The sequence below is a fragment of the Ahaetulla prasina genome, chromosome 2 (genome assembly GCF_028640845.1).
Source record: "Ahaetulla prasina isolate Xishuangbanna chromosome 2, ASM2864084v1, whole genome shotgun sequence".
Taxonomy (NCBI): Eukaryota; Metazoa; Chordata; class Lepidosauria; order Squamata; family Colubridae; genus Ahaetulla; species Ahaetulla prasina.
Window position 1 is genome coordinate 80,684,301 of NC_080540.1, and position 19,671 is coordinate 80,703,971.

The 19,671-nt window shown below is 39.4% G+C and overlaps 1 protein-coding gene across 1 annotated transcript in view; it reads left to right on the forward strand.

The window, feature by feature from the left end:
• LOC131190509 (rab11 family-interacting protein 2-like) overlaps positions 1 to 19,671 on the forward strand; it is a 66,988-nt gene that overhangs the window by 46,000 nt on the left and 1,317 nt on the right. The window contains exons 2-4 of the mRNA XM_058167844.1: positions 11,111 to 11,461; positions 12,487 to 12,697; positions 15,814 to 15,916. Of these exons, the coding sequence (XP_058023827.1) occupies positions 11,205 to 11,461; positions 12,487 to 12,697; positions 15,814 to 15,916 (571 nt within the window). The 5' untranslated portion in view covers positions 11,111 to 11,204. The remainder of the gene's footprint in view (positions 1 to 11,110; positions 11,462 to 12,486; positions 12,698 to 15,813; positions 15,917 to 19,671) is intronic.

Genomic DNA, 19,671 nt, shown 5'->3' on the forward strand with positions numbered 1-19,671 from the left:
GAAAGTGTAAGAGGAATAGCATGGAAACGCCGCTTCGATACACCATGAAGCATAATGAGCATTTGTTTATTTTTCAGATGAGGCAATTTAGATGCCAGTTAAGAAATTATTTGTAAATACTGTTTATGCAGACTTCATCTTGTAGCGAATAAAAATATGCAAGCCTACAATTCAATTGGATGGTCCTAACATTAAATTCTTAGAATCGGTTTTCCTGGAATTGTGAGAACTGGGTGGGTTGTCATAATCGGCTGACAGCCACAGGGAACAGACTGTCACCAGGCTGAGTCAGTGTTGAGGGTTTGCACAATATTAAGGACACTTTCTTACCTCTGCTGTTCAAAGGATAAAAGTTAGACGTGATTTTGGCATTCATATAGCTCCACATTTGTCAAAATAATGGATCCTGCATGAGAAAGAGCCTTTGTTTATAGGAAAGGTTCTCTGTGCTTAATTTTTCCTCCCCTAAGAGCTTATTCTTTGCAAGAGGAGTTCTGACTGGAGGGAAAAATATGGAAAATGTTTAAATGATAATCAGTGTATGAGAGAGATTTTAAAAGCCCTTCTTCATTTTATCTTAGCTTCAGCTAAGTAATATTATTATATTAGACTATATGGTCTGATCTCCTAACCCGATCTATAACATCGTACTTTTGCTGAAAAAAATATTAATTATTATTGTGGCTCAGAGGAAAAGTAATCCTCCTAAGGAACAAAGATGTAATTATTCTTGGAAATGGCCCAATGCTTACTTCCCTTTTTCCCACTTATCTGGCCACAGGGAAGGCTGTTGTGAGCATTTTATCTTGCTGCTGCTTAACTGTATTACAAGGATACTGTAACTCCAAAGCAGATTTCTGAATAACAGGCAGATCTTATTCAGCTCTGATATGCAACCCAACTGAATTTCTGCTTCCAGACAAATTACCAACTATACCCAGATGCTGCTTCTAAGCATTCAGTTGGAAGATCAATCTTATTTCGCTGGGGTGGTCATATAACAATGCACTGGCCATCTAGACTGCAGCAGAATCCTCATCTGGGATTGTCCCAGGCTCTGGAATGTGATAGCTCAGCTATGAATGGCCTTGTCAGAGGACAGATCAAATTGCTGCAAGAGCAACACTTTGTTTCATTATGATTAATAGTTGTAGGATCTGTTGTTCTGCAGAAGCTCGGATTTGCCAGGACTTGTCAAGCACTCAACTCTACAGCTAACAGAACAACCCCCTTGATATATATCGCTGTGAGTCAGCTTGTGAAGCCTACGAAAACCAATAACAGGAAACGGAATTGGCTACAGATGAAACGATTTGACTGCATGATGAAGCATCCCAAATTCCCAGCCACTTGCAGGTCAGAGTCTGGAAGGCTGCCTAGGATTCCAGTTTTGACTCTCTGATGTAATCACTCCAGTGTGGCTTGAGCTGAAAAGCCTTGGGAGCAATTTAGCAGCTTCAAATAATGCAGCAGTTGGAGTTGGGGACATCCTCAGGAGTCTTCTTCACTTCCAAAGACTATTCATTCAGGACATAGTTGTCTGCTTTCCCCCTCCCCAGTCTCATCTTAGTTCTTCATGGAAGTCTTGGCTATAGAGAATCAGTGGGCAAGTTGCTAACAGACCTATAATGGCATCAGAATCTGGATTTCCTGAATGGTGTCAAGAGTTTCTTCAGAACTCAATCCTTCAAAGAACTATACTGAGGAGGTGGCTCATGATGCTCTGAAGTTAATAAATAATAAAATGTGTGGTTCAGGATGCAAACACGAGCTGTGATTTAACTAATCCCCTGGAAAATCCCCTATTTAGAGCAGTTGTCTAAAATCGGCACCCTCTAATTTTAACAATCTCATATCAGATAGATATTTTCAGTAAGAATGGAAGAGTTAAAGATAACCAAATACATATTTCCCTTTATTCATTATAAAGCTCATTTTTTTTTAGAGATTGGTGGCATATAACTTTACTAAATAAATAAAATGTAAATGATTACATTCTTGTGATTTCAAAATAAATACGTTTAGGGATATTATCATGCAACATGACCGTACACATTCAGAAAAAAAAAAATCCTGCTTCTCAGGTTGAGGTGAACTTCTCCCAGCAAATTTGCAACTACTTCCAGCCTTAATTTCATTTGTTTTTGCATCCAAGATAGAGAAGGTCTTTATAACAGCACAGGTGCTGTTCTTATCAGGTTCACATCATTGCAGTTCTATTCTGCTTTACTCAGACTGCCTCTAGAACACTGCATCCCATTCTGGGCAGCAAATTTTAAAGGTTGATACTTATAAACTAGAATATGCCCCGATGAGAACAGACAAGACCCAAAGGAAAGAAATTACAAGGAATGGTTGAAGACATTGGGTGTGATTAATGGGAAGAATGGCTGTGGCGGGGACATGATAGATGTCTGAAGGGCAGAATTTACCAGAAAGCAGGACACAAAAATACAGGTTTAAATTACAAGGAGGTAGATTTCAATGAACATTAGAAAAAAATTCCCCACAATAAGAATTGTTCAACATTGGAAGAGAATGCCTTGGGAGATGGTGAGCTTCCCTTTGTTGGCTGTGTTGGAAGTTCTGCTGTTGTGGATTCTTGCACTGGGCAAGAGGTTGGGCTTGGATGGTCCTCAAGATACCCTCCAACTCTTCTTTCCATGATTCTTTGAATCAGCTAAACCAAGCCAATTGAGCTGATAACATTCAGAACATAATTGTTCAGCATCCTATGGAGACAGCTAATTATCATCAGCTGGAAATCAAAGAGATTTGGGGAGAAGTAAGATAATGCAGTTTAAGTGAACAGTTAACGCTCAATTTGTAAATTCAGCATTTGAGATAGCAAGTTGATTGTTTTGGAACCCAAGTCAGCTATTCCGAGCCACACACACACACATACAAAACTTGCCAGGTTTGCATTAGGATCCCCAAAAGCCTATGTCTTTGGGCAGGCATTCAACTGAACTTGGCTTGGCAGCTCCACTGCCTCTGCTATCTCATTATGCAAATGAGACGTGATATAGCTGAGTGGTGGTGACTCAGTCTTGCTCCCTCCTAGCCACATTCTGGGGTTTGTTCCTTTCTGTCCCTCCCCAGCTGTCACGGGCTCATGAGGCAGGAATTGGGGGCGGGTTGTCAGGAAGCCTCCTGGCTTAGTGTGATGGTTACACCTGGGAGAGATGCCAACATCACTGCAGTTCAGCTCAAAACAGGAACCCGGGCAAAGCACCTTCTGGCTTAGTAATTACACATTGTGCTCCTAACACATGCTCTTTGCTGGGTGTGTTCTTCATCAGTCATATATGACAAATTCCAAATTTCTCCTTAGCCTCCTGCATATTTCTAGGCAGAGATTCAAAACTTGACCTATAATCTTCTCTCCCCAAAGTACAGTGCCCCACATTCCTCCTTATGATCTTCTCTCTGCCAGCCTACATAGCAATTTCTACATGGGGGTATTTTTTCCCAGTGGTCTTTGAAGGTACTGTCCTCCAGCACTCATCCATACTTCTCTCCAGTTAGACCTTCTCAATATCTTTGTTGTCTCATATTTGGTTATCAATGCTGTCTGAACCTGACAGAAATAACAGGGCTGTGCAAAATGCCCCAAGGGGGCTTTAGACTGCCCCCCCCTTTTTTTTGAAGGTTTCACAGATTGTCTTCACATGCATGTGCATGCATGGCTGCTTCTGCTTAGCAAATTGAAGCAGTCTTATACACATACAGAAAAGCTAGGAAAACCCACAAGGCTGGCAGGCTGAGCTTTCTGCAGGGCATGATGGCCTTGGCAGTTTGAAAAGATGCTCTTATAGCATCATATTTTGTGAAACATCCCTTTGAATCCTTTCCACATTCATGCCAAATAGTAGCTAACAGGACTGGTTTCAGTGGCCCCTTCCAACTCCATAATTCTGTGGTCTCCATACGCTTGTGGTTATGCCACAAATCCTGTCAGTTGTAAAAAGCTAGTGCCCCTGTGGTGCACATTGCTACCACACTTGCAGTCACCGAGTCAATATAGTTTTTGCCATTTAGTGTCTCAAACAAAGTATCCAATGGCCACAAAATAAGACAAAGAAAGTGCAGGTTTGCCTCACAAGCCTTTCTGTTCTGGTATACTATGTTCTCCTGGCTCTTGTCACCGGTGCAATCTATGTTTGCAAACTGACAGGCAAGTACTATGAAATAATATATCCAGTAAGCACAAGTAAATCTAGCATTCTACACAGATGGTGTCCTCCACACTGAAGGGGTATGCCATTCTCTTGCTGGGGTGGCGTTCTTGCATAAGTCATCTCTTGGGGGTCTCATTCCATGCCAGGTGGAATTGAAGAAAGATCAAAGCCAAAAATGTTTGGAGCCACCCATTTTCTTTTTCTTTTTTTGCAGCACTCTCTTCCTCCCTTCCTTCTCACTTAACTGTGAGGAAAAAGACAGATTGTTCTTACCAAGGGATTTTGAAAAGATGAAATCAGTCCAAGAGTTGCATATGGTCCTAAGGATGCCCGTTTCTGCCCTCCAGAAACTGTATGGTGAAAATTGGAGTATGAGGTCATACCATTCCCTTGAATCATCAATGCAGAAGCCCTAGTTAAGTAGCATAATAGACTAGGTGAAGGTTAATAAACTGAGAGTTGATTCAGAAGACAGGAGTATTATTTGTGGATGATTTAACTGCTAGGCTGAATACTCCACTCCCATAAAAGGGTCAAAGCAACACTTTTGGAATGCTGTTGGATCTACTGGTATTGCTAGAGGCACATGTGATGTTCATGGAGTCATGTTCCTTTCATTAGATTAGGCCAGAATGAGCAACCTCTTGTTCTCCAGGTGTTTTTGGACTATAACACTCACAAGTACCAAATAGCAAGGCCATTAACCCATGGCAAAGCATTCTGGGAAGTGTAAGCCAAACCATCTGGAAGGTACCCAATTGCCTAACTAATGCCTTGGGAAAGTTTTATTCATGTTCAAAGAATCCTTATGGCATATTATATGTGGAGCTACCTTTGGAAACTAATTCTGCTAATTTGTTAATGGATAGATCAATCACATTATGCACATTTTGCCATTTATTTATTTTTATATCGGCTGGAGCTGGTCACAAGAAAAATAACTTTTTAGTAGCGATACCATCTGAGGAATCATCTCCCAGAAGAGGCTTATTTGAAATCTACAGTATGGTAATTCTAGTGCCAAGTAAATGTCTTTTTGGTTCCTGAGAGCTTTATTCCTCCTGCTGATTCCTACTTATTTTTAAGGAATGACTATTTATCATACCAAAGAAATAATTCAGCTTAAAGTAAAAATGGCTAAAATCAAGTATGGCAGTGAAAGAATTAAGGTCATGACAGCTAAGAGAAAGAAAATGCTATAGTTTTCTTGGCAAGATTTCAGAAGTGGTTTGCCATTACCTTCTTCTTAGGGCTAATTGAGACTAGCTGGCCCAAGGCCACCCAGTTGATTTAGTGCCCTAGGCAGGACTAAAACTCACAGTCTCTTGGTTTTTAGCAGGTAGCTTAACTGCTACAGCAAAATGGCTCTCATGGAAATGGGGAAGGGGAGGCAGAATAGTGGACTGGCGCTCTAAGAGTTTTCCCTTGGGATAAGTTGGATTGTACAAGGACATTTATTTAATTATTTATTTTATGACGATGGTACAATTTGTCAGGAAATTACAATGTTTGTAAAGTTATTTGGCAGCCCAGTGCTAGTTTGTTTAGTTTGCATGCATGCTATCCAGGGGGCCCCACAGGAGGCAAACTACCTCCACACCAGAAAGCTGAGAGGCATTCTGCAGTGACATCCAGTGACTCTCACCACCAGTGTCACCTCGCTATTGGGCATCATAACTGGCCAGGTCCAGCACTGGCAGGGTCCAACTGTCCGCATGAAACACTGCCACAGTCCCCCGCTGAAGTGGTACCTATTTATCTACTCATGCGTAGTACGGTTTTGAGCTGCTAGGTGGGCAAAAGCTGAGGCAAATGATGGGAGCTCACTCTGCCCCACAGTGCTAGGACTCAAACTGCCAGAGCAAAGATCATCTCCCTTGCCTTTGAGCTACTGAGCTACCACGCCTCCTGTACACATCCACATCTGAATAGCTACAAATCAGAGACTCTTCCATGGAGTGTGTGATGTGGGTCAGGTTTTCTTTGCTTTACATTTTTGGGTGCAGCAGAGGAGCAGTCATCTATGTCCCTATTTCATAAGGTCTGTAGTGTCCTCTGCAGAACATTAAAATGTAAAAAGTAAAATGAGGACCCAGATTGTTGGGCCAATATGCTGACACTGTAAACCGCTTAGAGAGGGCTGTAAAGCACTGTGAAGCGGTATATAAATTTAAGTGCTGTTGGTATTATATTGTCCTGCTACTTTTCTGAGGCAGATTACACATCCTTCTGTGCAGGCCTCCGAGCTGTTGTTTATGTTTTTTTGAGGATAAAGGAAAATACGCTAATTCTCTCTTTTCCTTTTACAATTCTCAGGACTGGAATTTCAGTGTATTCTGTTATTCCATTTTCATTATACAAATAGATGGCTTGATTGTACTTCATTTCAAATTATACATTCAGTCATGGGGATGTGCAAAAAAAAAAAAAGGAATGAAGTATACTTTAACTGCTTCTGCTATAGTATTATTCTCTTTAAACTTCAAATTGTAGGCATAACTTTAGGTCAAAGTTACACAATGTTTATTTCCTATTGCAGGGAATGTCTATATAAGAAGTACATGGTTACAGGAAAAAACAGGTATTGCTATTTTTCCATTTAGCACAAAGTAGTTAAGTCCAGGAGTGGGGAGAGACCCAGGTTTGAGTTCACTATTAGCCATGGAGATGCACTGAATGACTGAGCCAGTCAGCCTCTGCAGTCCAGTCTACCTCACAGGGATATTGTGAGAGAAAATGAATAGAGGAAATGCTACATATGCTACCCTGAGCTCCCAAAGAAAGATTTATTTTTATATAAATCTAGCAAACAAGCAAATGCATTTCTTAATACAAGAAGGAAAATCATTCAAGTGGGACACTGATCCAACATCCTCAATTTCAAATAGAATCGGTCTGAGAAACAACAATTCAATTGGTTAATGTACACCTTTTAAATCTCCCTTTGAGAGAGGGGCTATCTGAGCTCCCTAAAACTGTTGCTTGAAATATACTTGTTCAAATGCCAAAATGAGTGTGTGGTTTTCTTGCATTTTGAAGATGAGGAACTGTAAGTTTAAAATAGGCTTTTTAAAAAGCAACTCACATTCCTTCCCTTAACTATTGTCTGATAGTGGAACCTAGCAAGTACGCCTTTTCTATGGTAGCTCCTACCCTGTAGAACATTTTCCTCCCTGATGATCCAGGAGGCTCCCACCCTTTTAGCCTTCCAGAGGGCCATAAAGAGCAGGCTCTTCCCCCAGGCAGAGGTAATTGTTGCTGAGATCTACTCAGAGTTCTGCTCCAAGACAGGCCTCCATACAAGTCTTTAAAATAAAAAATAGTAAAAGCCAACTGCACATGATTTTGGAAGGTTAGCGCCCTCTAGTGCAACAATTATGTTACTGCCAACCTCTACTTCCACCTAACATTAAAAAATGCATTGAACCCCAGCCTACTAAATAAAAAGTGACAAGAGATTATTCTAGTCCAGAGGTCCCAACCTTTCGGACCTCAGGGACCACTAAATTCATAATTTTAAATCCCATGGACCACTAATATGATCTGCCTAATGACCAGCTGGGTGTATGTGTCTAGGTGGACATGTGACTGGATGGGTGTGGTCAACTAAATTTCACTCACGTTGAGGGGTGCCTCGCCAGCCTCTACTCACCCCTCCTCTCACAGCCACTCCTCGCCTCCCCACCCAGGCTCCTAAGGGCCCTAGCAGGAAGCAGCTGCTGGAACTAAGCAGCCACCACGTCAAAGAGTTGGCAAAACAGCTGGCTCAGTTCATATTGGATGTGACCGAGAAGGAAGCTCAGTAGAAGCACCTCACTGAGGACTAGGAGCATAGGCTGTCCAAGCAGTGGGAAGACCTGCAGAAGTGCAAGGCCAGGTACTGGTGCCTGGAGGCTCAGTGGGCTGAGATGGTCAGCCAGTTCCAGGCCATAATACAGAGCCACTGGAACGAGGCTCTTCGCCACCAGCAGCACTTCCCCCCAGCCTTCAGCCAAAGCCCCGCACCAGGAGGCTGAAGCAGACCCCAAGTCAGAATTTCTGCCCCCCTCTGACCCACACAAAAAGACCCCGAAATGGGAGACTCTCTGCAGCAACACAAACAGTCATTGCACGTATCTGGCCCAGAGGCCGTAGTTTGAGGACTCCTGATTTAGTGCAATATTAAAATGAAAATAATTTTTCTGCGGACCACCAACATTTTCTTGCGGACCACCAGTGGTCCACAGACCACCAGTTGGTGACCGCTGCTCTAGCCTACCCCAGGCCAGGCCCGTGGTGATTTAATTTTTATGATTGTTCTGCTGCATATGGACATCCTAAATAAGAAAATCTATCATCTTTTAGCCTTTTAACCCTTTCCCAAATGTAATGTTGGATCTTTAAATCAAAGTACACAGAAACGTTTCAGGCTTCTTAACATTCAGTTTTGATTCTGAGTAGGTAGCAAAAGGTGTAACCTATGCAAACCAATTCAGTTTTACAAAATCCAGGGTTTCCAGTTGAATGTGAACATGCAGAAAGGAAGTGTGTCTTCTGTTTTGTTTATGCCCATAGCTGTATCCAGTTCTAGTTATACACTTTGAGGAATAGAGGGAAACTGGTAGGTACTGTAACACACAACATCATGGGGCTATTGGGTGTTACTGGGTGTTTTAAGCCTTTATGATCTTCTATGAGAATTGAATAAGGGGACTTCCCCATATTTCAAAGGGAGGGAGGGAGGGAGGGAGGGAGGGAGAGAGAGAGAGAGAATTTCCAGATAGTCCTCGACTTATGACCACAATTGAGACCAAAATTTCTGTTGGTAAGTGAGACATTTGTTAAGTGAGTTTTGCCCCATTTTACAGCTTTTCTTGCCAGAATTGTTAAATGAATCACTGCAGTTGTTAAGTTAAGTAACATGGTTGTTAAGTGCACCTGGCTTCCCCATTGATTTTGCTTCTCAAAAGGTTGCAAAAGCTGATCACATGACCTTGGGACACAGGAATGGTCATAAGTATGAACCAGTCGCCAAGCATTTGAATTTTGATCACATGATCAAGGGGCTGCTACAAAGGTCCTAAGTGTGAAAAATGGTCATAAGCAATGTTCCCTCTAATTTTTCACGAGTCTGAGCAAGCACACTAACTCCCTGAGCGGTCCCTTGGACCACTGTGAGCAACATCAGACGTGCGGGTCATGCCAGCATCGCATCCATTCAAGTCACATGATTTATTAAATCCATTCATTTATTTTATTTATTTATTATTATTATTTTATTTATTTATTTATTTATTTATTATTATTATTATTTATTATTATTCATTTATTAAATCCATCCATTCAAGTCACATGATTTATTAAAAGAATCAAACAGATTCGGCTAGCTAAAAGTTTTAGCTAGCCGAATCTGTGCTGGGCAGCTAATCAACGTAATTTGACAGGCGTTGATTAGCTGCGCACAGATTCGCTAGCTAAAACTTTTAACTAAATCGACAACTAAAGTTTTAGCTGGCGAATCTGTCTGCGCAGCTAATCAATGTAATTTGACAGGCGTTGATTAGCTGCGCGCTGATTCGACTAGCTAAAACTTTTAGTTAGAATCGACTAGCTAAAAGTTTTAGCTAGCGAATCCAGCGCGCAGCTAATCAATGTAATTTGACAGGCGTTGATTAGCTGCGCAGCACAGATTCGGCTAGCTAAAAATTTTAGCTAGAATCGGCTAGCTAAAAGTTTTAGCTAGCCGAATCTGTGCTGTGCAGCTAATCAACGTCATTTGACAGGCATTGATTAGCTGCGCAGCACAGGTTTTCTGTGCGCGGAGACCGTGTCAGCAGTGCGCATTTGCGCACGCGCGCAGTTTAGAGGGAACAGTGGTCATAAGTGACCTTTTTTCAGTACCGTTGTAACTTTGAACAGTCACTAAATGAACTGTTGTAAGTCAAGGACTACCTGTATTATGTTAAAGGATCAAACCTGGATCCGATATAATTTGTCTACTTTGATCACTGCGGAGGGCAACTAAACAGAAGAGGAAAAAACCTCCTGCAGCTGGATAGAAAGAAGAGAGAAGAATCTTAGCAGCAGTAGCTTTATTAAACTCTGAGGCAACAAGCTTTTTTAAAAATCAAAATTAGATTCTCTTTCCAAAAGCCATTCCCATAATGCTAAATTAGATACTGCTTGACAATCAAATTTAGCAACAGGTAAAACCTTGTTGAATAGGTGGGTGGAGTTAACCAGAAATCTATCCACTGATTGTTCACCCAAGCAGCTTCCATGTTCTAGAATGGTGTCATTCAGAAAACAGTTTTGAGGCGGAGGGGTTGATAAGATGGAGCTGCACATAAATCAAGGAGGGACAAGGTCCTTGCCGTTGGTCAGGTAGAGTTCCTCCACATATATTGACTCCCTTAAGAATTATTAATTATATGTGTCACCCCTTTTTTTCAAGAAGTTCTGATTGGTTCACTCGTCCTTAGAGTGACCCTGCTGTGATGGCCTCAGCAGGTAGAAAGGGATCAGATTTAAGAGTGAGTCAGTGTTGTTGGCTGAGCTCTGCTCTACTCGGCTTTCCCTTTTCATGCCTTCCTTTCTTGTTTCTTTCATTCCAGACTAAATAAATTTCTCCTGGATATGGATACAGCTTTCTCTTCTTAGAACACTGCTCCTGCATTCCTTTTGGAATTAGGGTTTAGCAATACCCACTTTTATATATGTTGGCCACTTTTTGTAATGAAAAATAACCTACTTACTAACTCCTGATTTTCTGACCTGTTACTGCAAACAACAGTGCTGCCAGAGGCAAAATTAGTTTTCTGCCATATGTTGTTGGCAAAAATGTTGTTTTCTTACTTTCCCATAGAACATTAACCCAGTTAACTTCAGCTATTATCAATGATTATCCCCGTTTCCTAAATCCAATATAATGATGATTGATGTCTTTATAGGGTAGATGAAGACCTAGAGAAAGAAAAGGCCTGGCATCCTACCCACTTGCAACTGACCGTCCTGCGTGCCTGCTCCCTGCGCCCTAAGGGAAGCATGGGCACCAGCAACCCTTATGTTGTGATTCAGCTGCAAAAGCAGAAATTTAGGACCTCTGTAGCATCACACAACCTGAGTCCTGAATGGCATGAAGAGTGTACACTACAACTGCCAACTGTGCTGGACGACTCAGAAGAACATGGCCTTATCCTTACTGTCATGCACCAGTCTGTTCATCACTTCAACCAATTCTTGGGCAGGGTCAATTTGCCCCTTGCCCAACTTTTTCAAGACAAAACAAAGAGGAGAAATGAGTGAGCACAGTCAGTTCTGTATCAATTTTAGGAGAGATAAACAGACTTTATCTATCTGAGCCACAGAATGGGATCGGGGAGAAGGTGTGGGAGAATACAGAATGGAAGGGAGGACACAGCCCTGAATTTTCCTAGCCTTAGAGAAGTGGACAACACCATAGATGACAATTCAGGAAGGAATTATATAGCCAGGAACTGCCATATGAATTCTCCACATACTCTGGCTATATGGAAACAGGCAGTAAAGAAAACCAACTAAAGCGAAAACAACATTGAACAGTTAGTTTCTTTAAATCCTGCATGTGCATTAAGAAGCTAGAATAATGTGCCTAATTTTGGCAGGGAGTTGAATACTAGTACCGAAATGGAATAGGCTGATGAAAAAATCATATACTGAACTTAAATGGATAAAATATTCAATGAATTATATCTGATAGAGGCAGTAAAGTGAAAAGGAACTTTGCAAGCATCAGTTCTTATTAAATGTTTGCTATCTAAGTACCCCTGTCTCATTCATAATCTTGGCAGAATCATTCTTAGCCCTTGGCAGATTATCTTCTTACAATAGGATAACACACATAGTGTGTTCTAATTAACACCAATATTCCATCGGCAACATGCCATCAGAAAAACAATACGCACAGATGAAGAAGATGAATTTCTAGGGCTGTATACCGTCCCTGAAAATTTAGGGATAGAGACTGTCACACAAAATTTTTACCAATTACAGGAGAAGAGGGTAATTGTTATACACAAAATTGAAAAGTAATCGTATCAGTGATATTTAAATTGAACTGATGTAATTTAAGTTTAGTCTTTGTCCTGGTCACATCCATTACCTTTTGGCCCATGATCCTTGGTATGGAATTCAGTAACTTAAGTAGAGTCCTAGGCTGGAGGGAAAAAAAGACTACTGCTCCCTCTTTTTTTTTTAACTGGGTGATTTTAAAACATCAATAAACTGCTTGAAATGGCGGTAGCATTGAACGGTACTACGAGTACAAGTAACTGCATTTGTTCTGCAGGTGGTTTGTGCTGCAATCTCGACCTGGAAAGAAAGAGAAGATTCGAGGGCAGCTGCAGCTTGACATCCAGTTCTTACAGATCTCATCTCCAACCAGTGAGCCAACAATGAACTCTCCTGGAACGTGGACCTTCTTCACCAGATTGTGTGGGAGCAAGAAGGGCAGGAAGTACAAAGCCTACAAAGAGACTCCATCTCAGTCATCTAGCTTGGTATGTCCAACAGGATGGCATTTCTTTTCTTTTCTTCAAGTGCAAACTGAGAAACGCAGCCCATTGATGCTGAAAAACATTTACCTTTCTGTTTATGTAGTTATTTAAATCAATTTGCATGGTGCCCAACTCACAAATTGCCAACTCTGAGCAGTAACATATAATGTAAAATCAAAACAGCACCCTCAAGATTTTAAAAAGACCCAAATAAAGGATAATGTATTCAAGGCCAACCCACAATCATTCAGCTCACCACCAGGAGAAAATCCAGTTTTTCAAGTCCAAAAGGATTAGAGCCATCCAAATCTCAGAAGGACCCAGAGGAAGGGCACTGCAGCAGAAAAGGAATGTGTCCTGGGTCACCCCAAAGAACACAATTTTATAGAGGGTATCTAGAGCATACCTACTCTAGGATGTCATGGAATAAACGGACCCAATTGGAGATGGGTAGTGTCATGAATAACCCAGCCTTATGCCTTGTAGGACAGTATAGTGCTAACCAGCATCTTAAATTGCACCTGAAAGTCTGCTAGGAATCAGTGCAGCTAGCAAAGCAGTGGTGTTACATGGAAATGTAACACCACTGCACCCACAAATGCTGCACCCACAATTACTCACACTGCTGCATTTGGCATCATTTTCCAAATGCTCCTGAAGGGCAGTCCTATGTAGAGTGCATTGCAGTAGACTAACCTGTGGCCACTGCTTTTATTTTCTTCTGAACCTGTATAAAATCTGAGAACGCATAGGCATTTTACAAAGTAAATTTAATCTCCACCAAGAGGGCAAGCCACTAGACTATAAAATGAGAACAAACCCCACTCTTTACTAGCACTGATGATAGAATAGAATAGAATAGAATTTTATTGGCCAAGTGTGATTGGACACACAAGGAATTTGTCTTGGTGCATATGCTCTCAGTGTACATAAAAGAAAAGATACGTTCATCAAGGTACAACATTTACAACACAATTGATGATCAATATAGCAATATAAATCATAAGGATTGCCAGCAACAAGTTATAGTCATACAGTCATAAGTGGAAAGAGATTGGTGATGGGAACTATGAAACGATTAATAGTAGTGCAGATTCAGTAAATAGTCTGACAGTGTTGAGGGAATTATTTGTTTAGCAGAGTGATGGCCTTCGGGAAAAAACTGTTCTTGTGTCTAGTTGTTCTGGTGTGCAGTGCTCTATAGCGTCGTTTTGAGGGTAGGAGTTGAAACAGTTTATGTCCAGGATGCGAGGGATCTGCAAATATTTTCACGGCCCTCTTCTTGATTCGTGCAGTATACAGGTCCTCAATGGAAGGCAAGTTGGTAGCAATTATTTTTTCTGCAGTTCTAATTATCCTCTGAAGTCTGTGTTTTTCTTGTTGGGTTGCAGAACCGAACCAGACAGTTATAGAGGTGCAAATGACAGACTCAATAATTCCTCTGTAGAATTGGATCAGCAGCTCCTTGGGCAGTTTGAGCTTACTGAGTTGGCACAGAAAGAACATTCTTTGTTGTCCTTTTTTAATGATGTTTTTGATGTTAGCTGTCCATTTGAGATCTTGCGATATGATAGAACCCAGAAATTTGAAGGTTTCTACTGTTGATACTGTGTTGTCAAGTATTGTGAGAGGTGGAAGTATGGAAGGGTTTTTCCTAAAGTCTACCACCATTTCTACGGTTTTGTGTGTGTTCAGTTCCAGATTGTTTTGGTTGCACCACAAGGCTAGTCGTTCGACCTCTCGATGTCGACATCTCGATGATGTTACCTAGTTTGGTAATGAAACATCTGTAAGAAAACAACCAAGCTCAGAGAGTACCAAGGATCCCTCAGGAAAGCAATTTTGTTTTTCCCATATTTATAATTGCAGTGCAAAGTCTTAGTCAGGGCATACATAATTAAAAATAGTTATCTTCCATTTCCATCATTTATAAAAGATCGAAGAATTGGAATTGGAAGAATTGGAATTACAGCTAAAAACATATGCTATTGTGCATATGAGCTGTGGTGGCACAGTGATTAGAATTCAGTATTGCAGGCAAACTCTGCCCACAGCGAGGAGTTCAATCCTGACTGGCTCAATGTTGCCTCAGCCTTCCATTCTTCCAAGGTTAGTAAAATGAAGACCCAGATTGTTGGGGGCAATATGCCGATGTTATAAACAGCTTAGAGATGGCTGTAAAGCACGATGAAGCGCTATATAAGTGTAAAGTGCTAAGGGCTATACAATGTCCTTCAATGTGTATAGAGAAAGACCTTATATTGGCAAGAGAAAATGCTCTTGAGCAAGGGTCATTTAGTTTGAATCCTGTTTATTTTACATACGTTTTACATGTGCTATATTTCTATGACCTATTTTATATCTATTTTACTTGCTCAGTATGGAATGTTAGATGTCCATAATTTATTCCTGACATGAATAAAAAAGCAAGCTAAAAATAGCACCGATCTAAATAAATCTCATAATCTTGGTTTAAAATACTGTGCTATATTTTTATTGCCCAAATTCAGTATAAAACAGCTCAAGGACTGGATAATCTTTGGCTCTCCAGCTGTTATTCGAATTTAATTCCTATCAGCCTCAACCATTGTAGCTGATAGTCATGTGTAATGGGAGCAGTACTTCAACAGCAGCTGAAGAGCTGTACGTTTTTCAGTCTTGAGATAAAGGCTTTTTGAACTATGTGAATTAGCAAATAAAACTTTCCACAGGAATGTTTTAATTCTCCTTCTCTCTCAGTTCCCGTTATAAAGCAATAGTATAACTCTATTGAAATGCAAATTGCTTTAATTCTTAAAAAAAAAAAAACCCAATTCCAGTGTCCACATAACATGCTATATGCAATAAGTAAATCCTGTTATGACCTAATGGGTTGGTTGGGTTCATAAAATATACTGATAATTGCCGGGTTCCCACAATACACTGAATCACAAGCCCTTTGAGGCTATTCTTAGCAGGAATCTCATTGTGTACATTACAGCCAATTGGGCAGTGGGCAACGATCCTCGGATTAAACAAGGAGCATAAACTGAATATATAGTATCTGAATTGCAGTACAAAGACAAAATATCTCTTGAGGTGGCTGCAATCTTCAGGCACTGTCCGCTTCTTTTCTACAGGCTAACAATGAAGATTCGTCTTCTTCAAGCATCAGTACTGAGTTGGAAGCTTCAGCAGAGAAATCTGGAGCCTGTCTCGGCAGTTCCTTGCACATGGCAACAGGTGAATTATAATTATGTAGCCATGCCAGCTCTACAAAGCAACTGAAAGTTAAAAACCCTTTCTTCAATTAATCAGTTTTTCTTTCTTGCTTTTTTAGCTAATCTACTGCCTATTACAGGTAGTCCTTGATTTACAACCCTCCATTTAGTGAGTGTTCAAAGTTACAACAATAATGTAAAAAGTCGTTTTCGTCTTTCACACGACCATTGGAGCATCTCCATGCTTAAGCGATCAAAATTCGGACGCTTGGCAACGGGCTCATATTTATGTTGGTTGCAGTGTACTGGGCTCATGTGATCACCTTTTGTGACCTTTTGACAAGCATAGTCAATGGGGAATCCAGATTCACTTAACAACATTGTTACTAACTTAACAACTGAAAATATTCATTTAAAAATTGTGGCAAGAAAGATTGTAAAATGGGGCAAAACTCACTTAACAAATGTGTTGCTTAGCAACCTAACTTTTGAGATCAACTGTGGTCATAAGTCGAGGACTATCTGTATAATGTGAGGGCATAAGGCTAATGAAAGCTCCAATGTTCCCATGAAATTAGCACTGGCAATTGCTAATTTCTTCCTAATTTCTTCAGACCTGCCATTAATTCTCCAAACTACTACATCTTTAAATAGATTAAAAACACACACTGCATGATATTGCTTGTAAAATCCTACTCATTTCATATTCTGCTGCAGCAACTACAGCTTGTTAACAGTATATTTCATTACTTTGATAATAAAATGTGAAGAACCAGAGAGATGAATAACGAGTATATAACTTGCTCCAACCGATTCACATGGCTGAGCATCTCACGATTACAGAACTTTTTTCTATAGACACAGAATCATAAAAAAGATACTCTTTTATGTTATGGGATAATTCAGATAAAAATAGATGTAAAAGATTGGCCCACTTTTTATTACTAGCCAAGCATTCAGCAAACATAAGGAACCTCCCCCCTTTTTGAATTAAAAATGAATGACAGGTTGTTATTCCAAAAAGATGCATTATAGGAATGTAAAAAAAGAACGACAACTCATTTTAAAATAAATATAACTTCAAGAATGTCAGAGACAACCATATGGGAGACAAGAAAAGCTTATTAGGAATTCTTATGACATTTGCAACAGTTCTGAAGAAAACAAAAACGGACATACTTGGAAAAAAAGTAAAATTAGAACAAACTCAAACTCATAGATATTAAGGTAAGAGTATAACATTAAATAATAAGACATTAGGGAATGGGAGAATTCCAAAAGATAAAATATGTCAAACAAAATCATTTTGAGAATGCAGATAACTGAGGAAAACCTTTAGCGTATCTAGTTAGAAAAGAGAAGGAAAAAAACAATAAAAATAAAGAAAGGGAGCAAATTGGGATATGCAAGTTCAGAAATTACTTGCAAGATTACTACTATACTAGCTGAGTGTTTGAGGTACTGCATTTTTGAAATAATACCTACAGATCAGTCTATATTCCAAAGAGAAAAATGAAGGACAATACACTAAAAGTTTTATAATCCAGGTAGTCCTCAACCTATAACAGTTCATTTACTGATGGTTCAAAGTTACAACAGCACTGAAAAAGGTGAGTTATGTCTATTTTTCAGTTATGACCATTACAGCATCCCTATGGTCATGTGATCAAAATTTAGACATTTGGCAATTGACTTATATTTGACAGATGCAGTGTCCTGAGGTCATGGGATCACTTTTTGACACCTTTTGACAAGCAAACTCAATGGGGAAGCCAGATTCACTTAACAGCTATGTCAGTAAGTTAACAACTGCAGTGATTCCCTTGACAACTGTGGCAGGAAAGGTCATAAAATGGGGCAAAAGTCGCTTTAAAAATGTCTCACTTAGCAACAAAACATTTGGGCTCAATTGTGATCATAAGTCAAGGGCTACCTGTAAATGCATTGGAACAGCTCAACAATAAGAAAAAGAAAGTAGTGGTAATATTTTTAGATGCAGAAAAAGCCTTTGACCGCTTGAAGCAATCTTTCTTATTAAAAGTTTTAAGCAAAATTAATCCAGGACGAGAATTTAAAACTTAGATGGAGAGCATATATCAGGGGCAAATAGCAAAAGGTGATAGCAAGTGATATCTTCTCTATATGTTTCTCAATGAACAAAGGTACCAGACAAAGATACCCATTTTCTTCCTTATTATTTGTAAATGTTTTAGTAGCTTTGGCAGACAAGATCCAGAGATAATACTTGGAATCAAGATTCAGGGAGAAGAATTACAAGTTTTAAGACCACTGATGAAAATAATCAGACTTCGGTCAATTCTCCAGATACAAAATCAAAGATAACAAATAACAAAATATTTAACTCCGGAAGAAAACTTTTTGAAAAAAAATCTGGCTGTGGGATCTTTTCTAAAATGCTCAAATGATTGGGACTTTGTTTGACAATATGCACTAAAGACATTTTTCTGAACATGATAAATTCTGGAAAGAAATTAAAAAATGAAAGGTGGAAAAAACTAAAACATTCTGGGTTAAGACATATTGTGGCAATAAAAGGAACATACTAGACAAGGTGAATTTATTTTAAATAATACCAATTTCAATCTCAGACAAAATCCTACAGGATTAGCAAAGAACTGCATGAGATTTATATGTAGCAGGGGAAAAAAAAAACCAAGAATAAGACTTACTTTTTTTCAACATTCAGAAAAAATAGGCAACCTCACAGTTTCTAACTAAATCGTATTTTTGTCCAAGCAGTCTATCATGTGTGACAATGGATAAAATCCCCAAATAGCAGAATATTAATCATAGAAGGAGCTGGCTTTGTCAATAAACTTTATAGATACCTATGGTGTAAGAAAACAAAAGAATAAAATAGTCTAAAAAAAACTATAGAAAAAATTTGATAAAAATATGGAAGAATAAAAAGTGATCTCAAGAAGGAATGGAATAATTTGGGAATGAAGGCAGAATTTGAAATACTTATACAAAACCAGTATCATTTATTAGAATACCTTAACATAAGATAACATAATAACAGAGTTGGAAGGGACCTTGGAGGTCTTCTAGTCCAACCCCCTGCCCAGGCAGGAAACCCTACACCATTTCAGACAAATGGCTATCCAACATTTTCTTAAAAATTTCCAGGGTTGGAGCATTCACAACTTCTGCAGGCAAGTTGTGCCGCTTATTGGTAGAACCTATATAAATTGAGATTGAATTAGGCCATGGAAATAGAAAAAAAGTACTGGAAATAAATCAATCAAAATATTCAGAAAATACTAAGAACGTTTGAATTGAAACCACAAATATTTTGGGGGGGTACAATCTCAGAAAACATAAATGAAAAATATCATAATTTACTAAGACAGATGTGGCAGCTGCCAGAACAAATTTGGTCCAAGCCCAGAAAAGAAGATCTTTTGCCATCAATATTAGTTTGGGAGGCTATAATTGAAGAATTTGCATCTATCATAGAATTCTAACCAAATTTGAACAAGAATGCATCCCATACATAGTACACATCAACAGGGAAAATTTAAAATACGATTTCTGAAAAATATATTAGGAGACAAAAAGTATAATGGTAATAATCTTCACTGTAAATTATAAATATTTAGGTTGTGGTCAGGGGTTGGAGAAATAGCTGGAAAGGGAAGGAGAATGTATTATTAGAAAGTTTTTTTTAATAACGTTTTTTATTTGTACTTGCTTCTCTTTGTTTTATTCTATTGCCTGTATTTGCTATCTAGTATGGATTTTTTTTTTGCATTT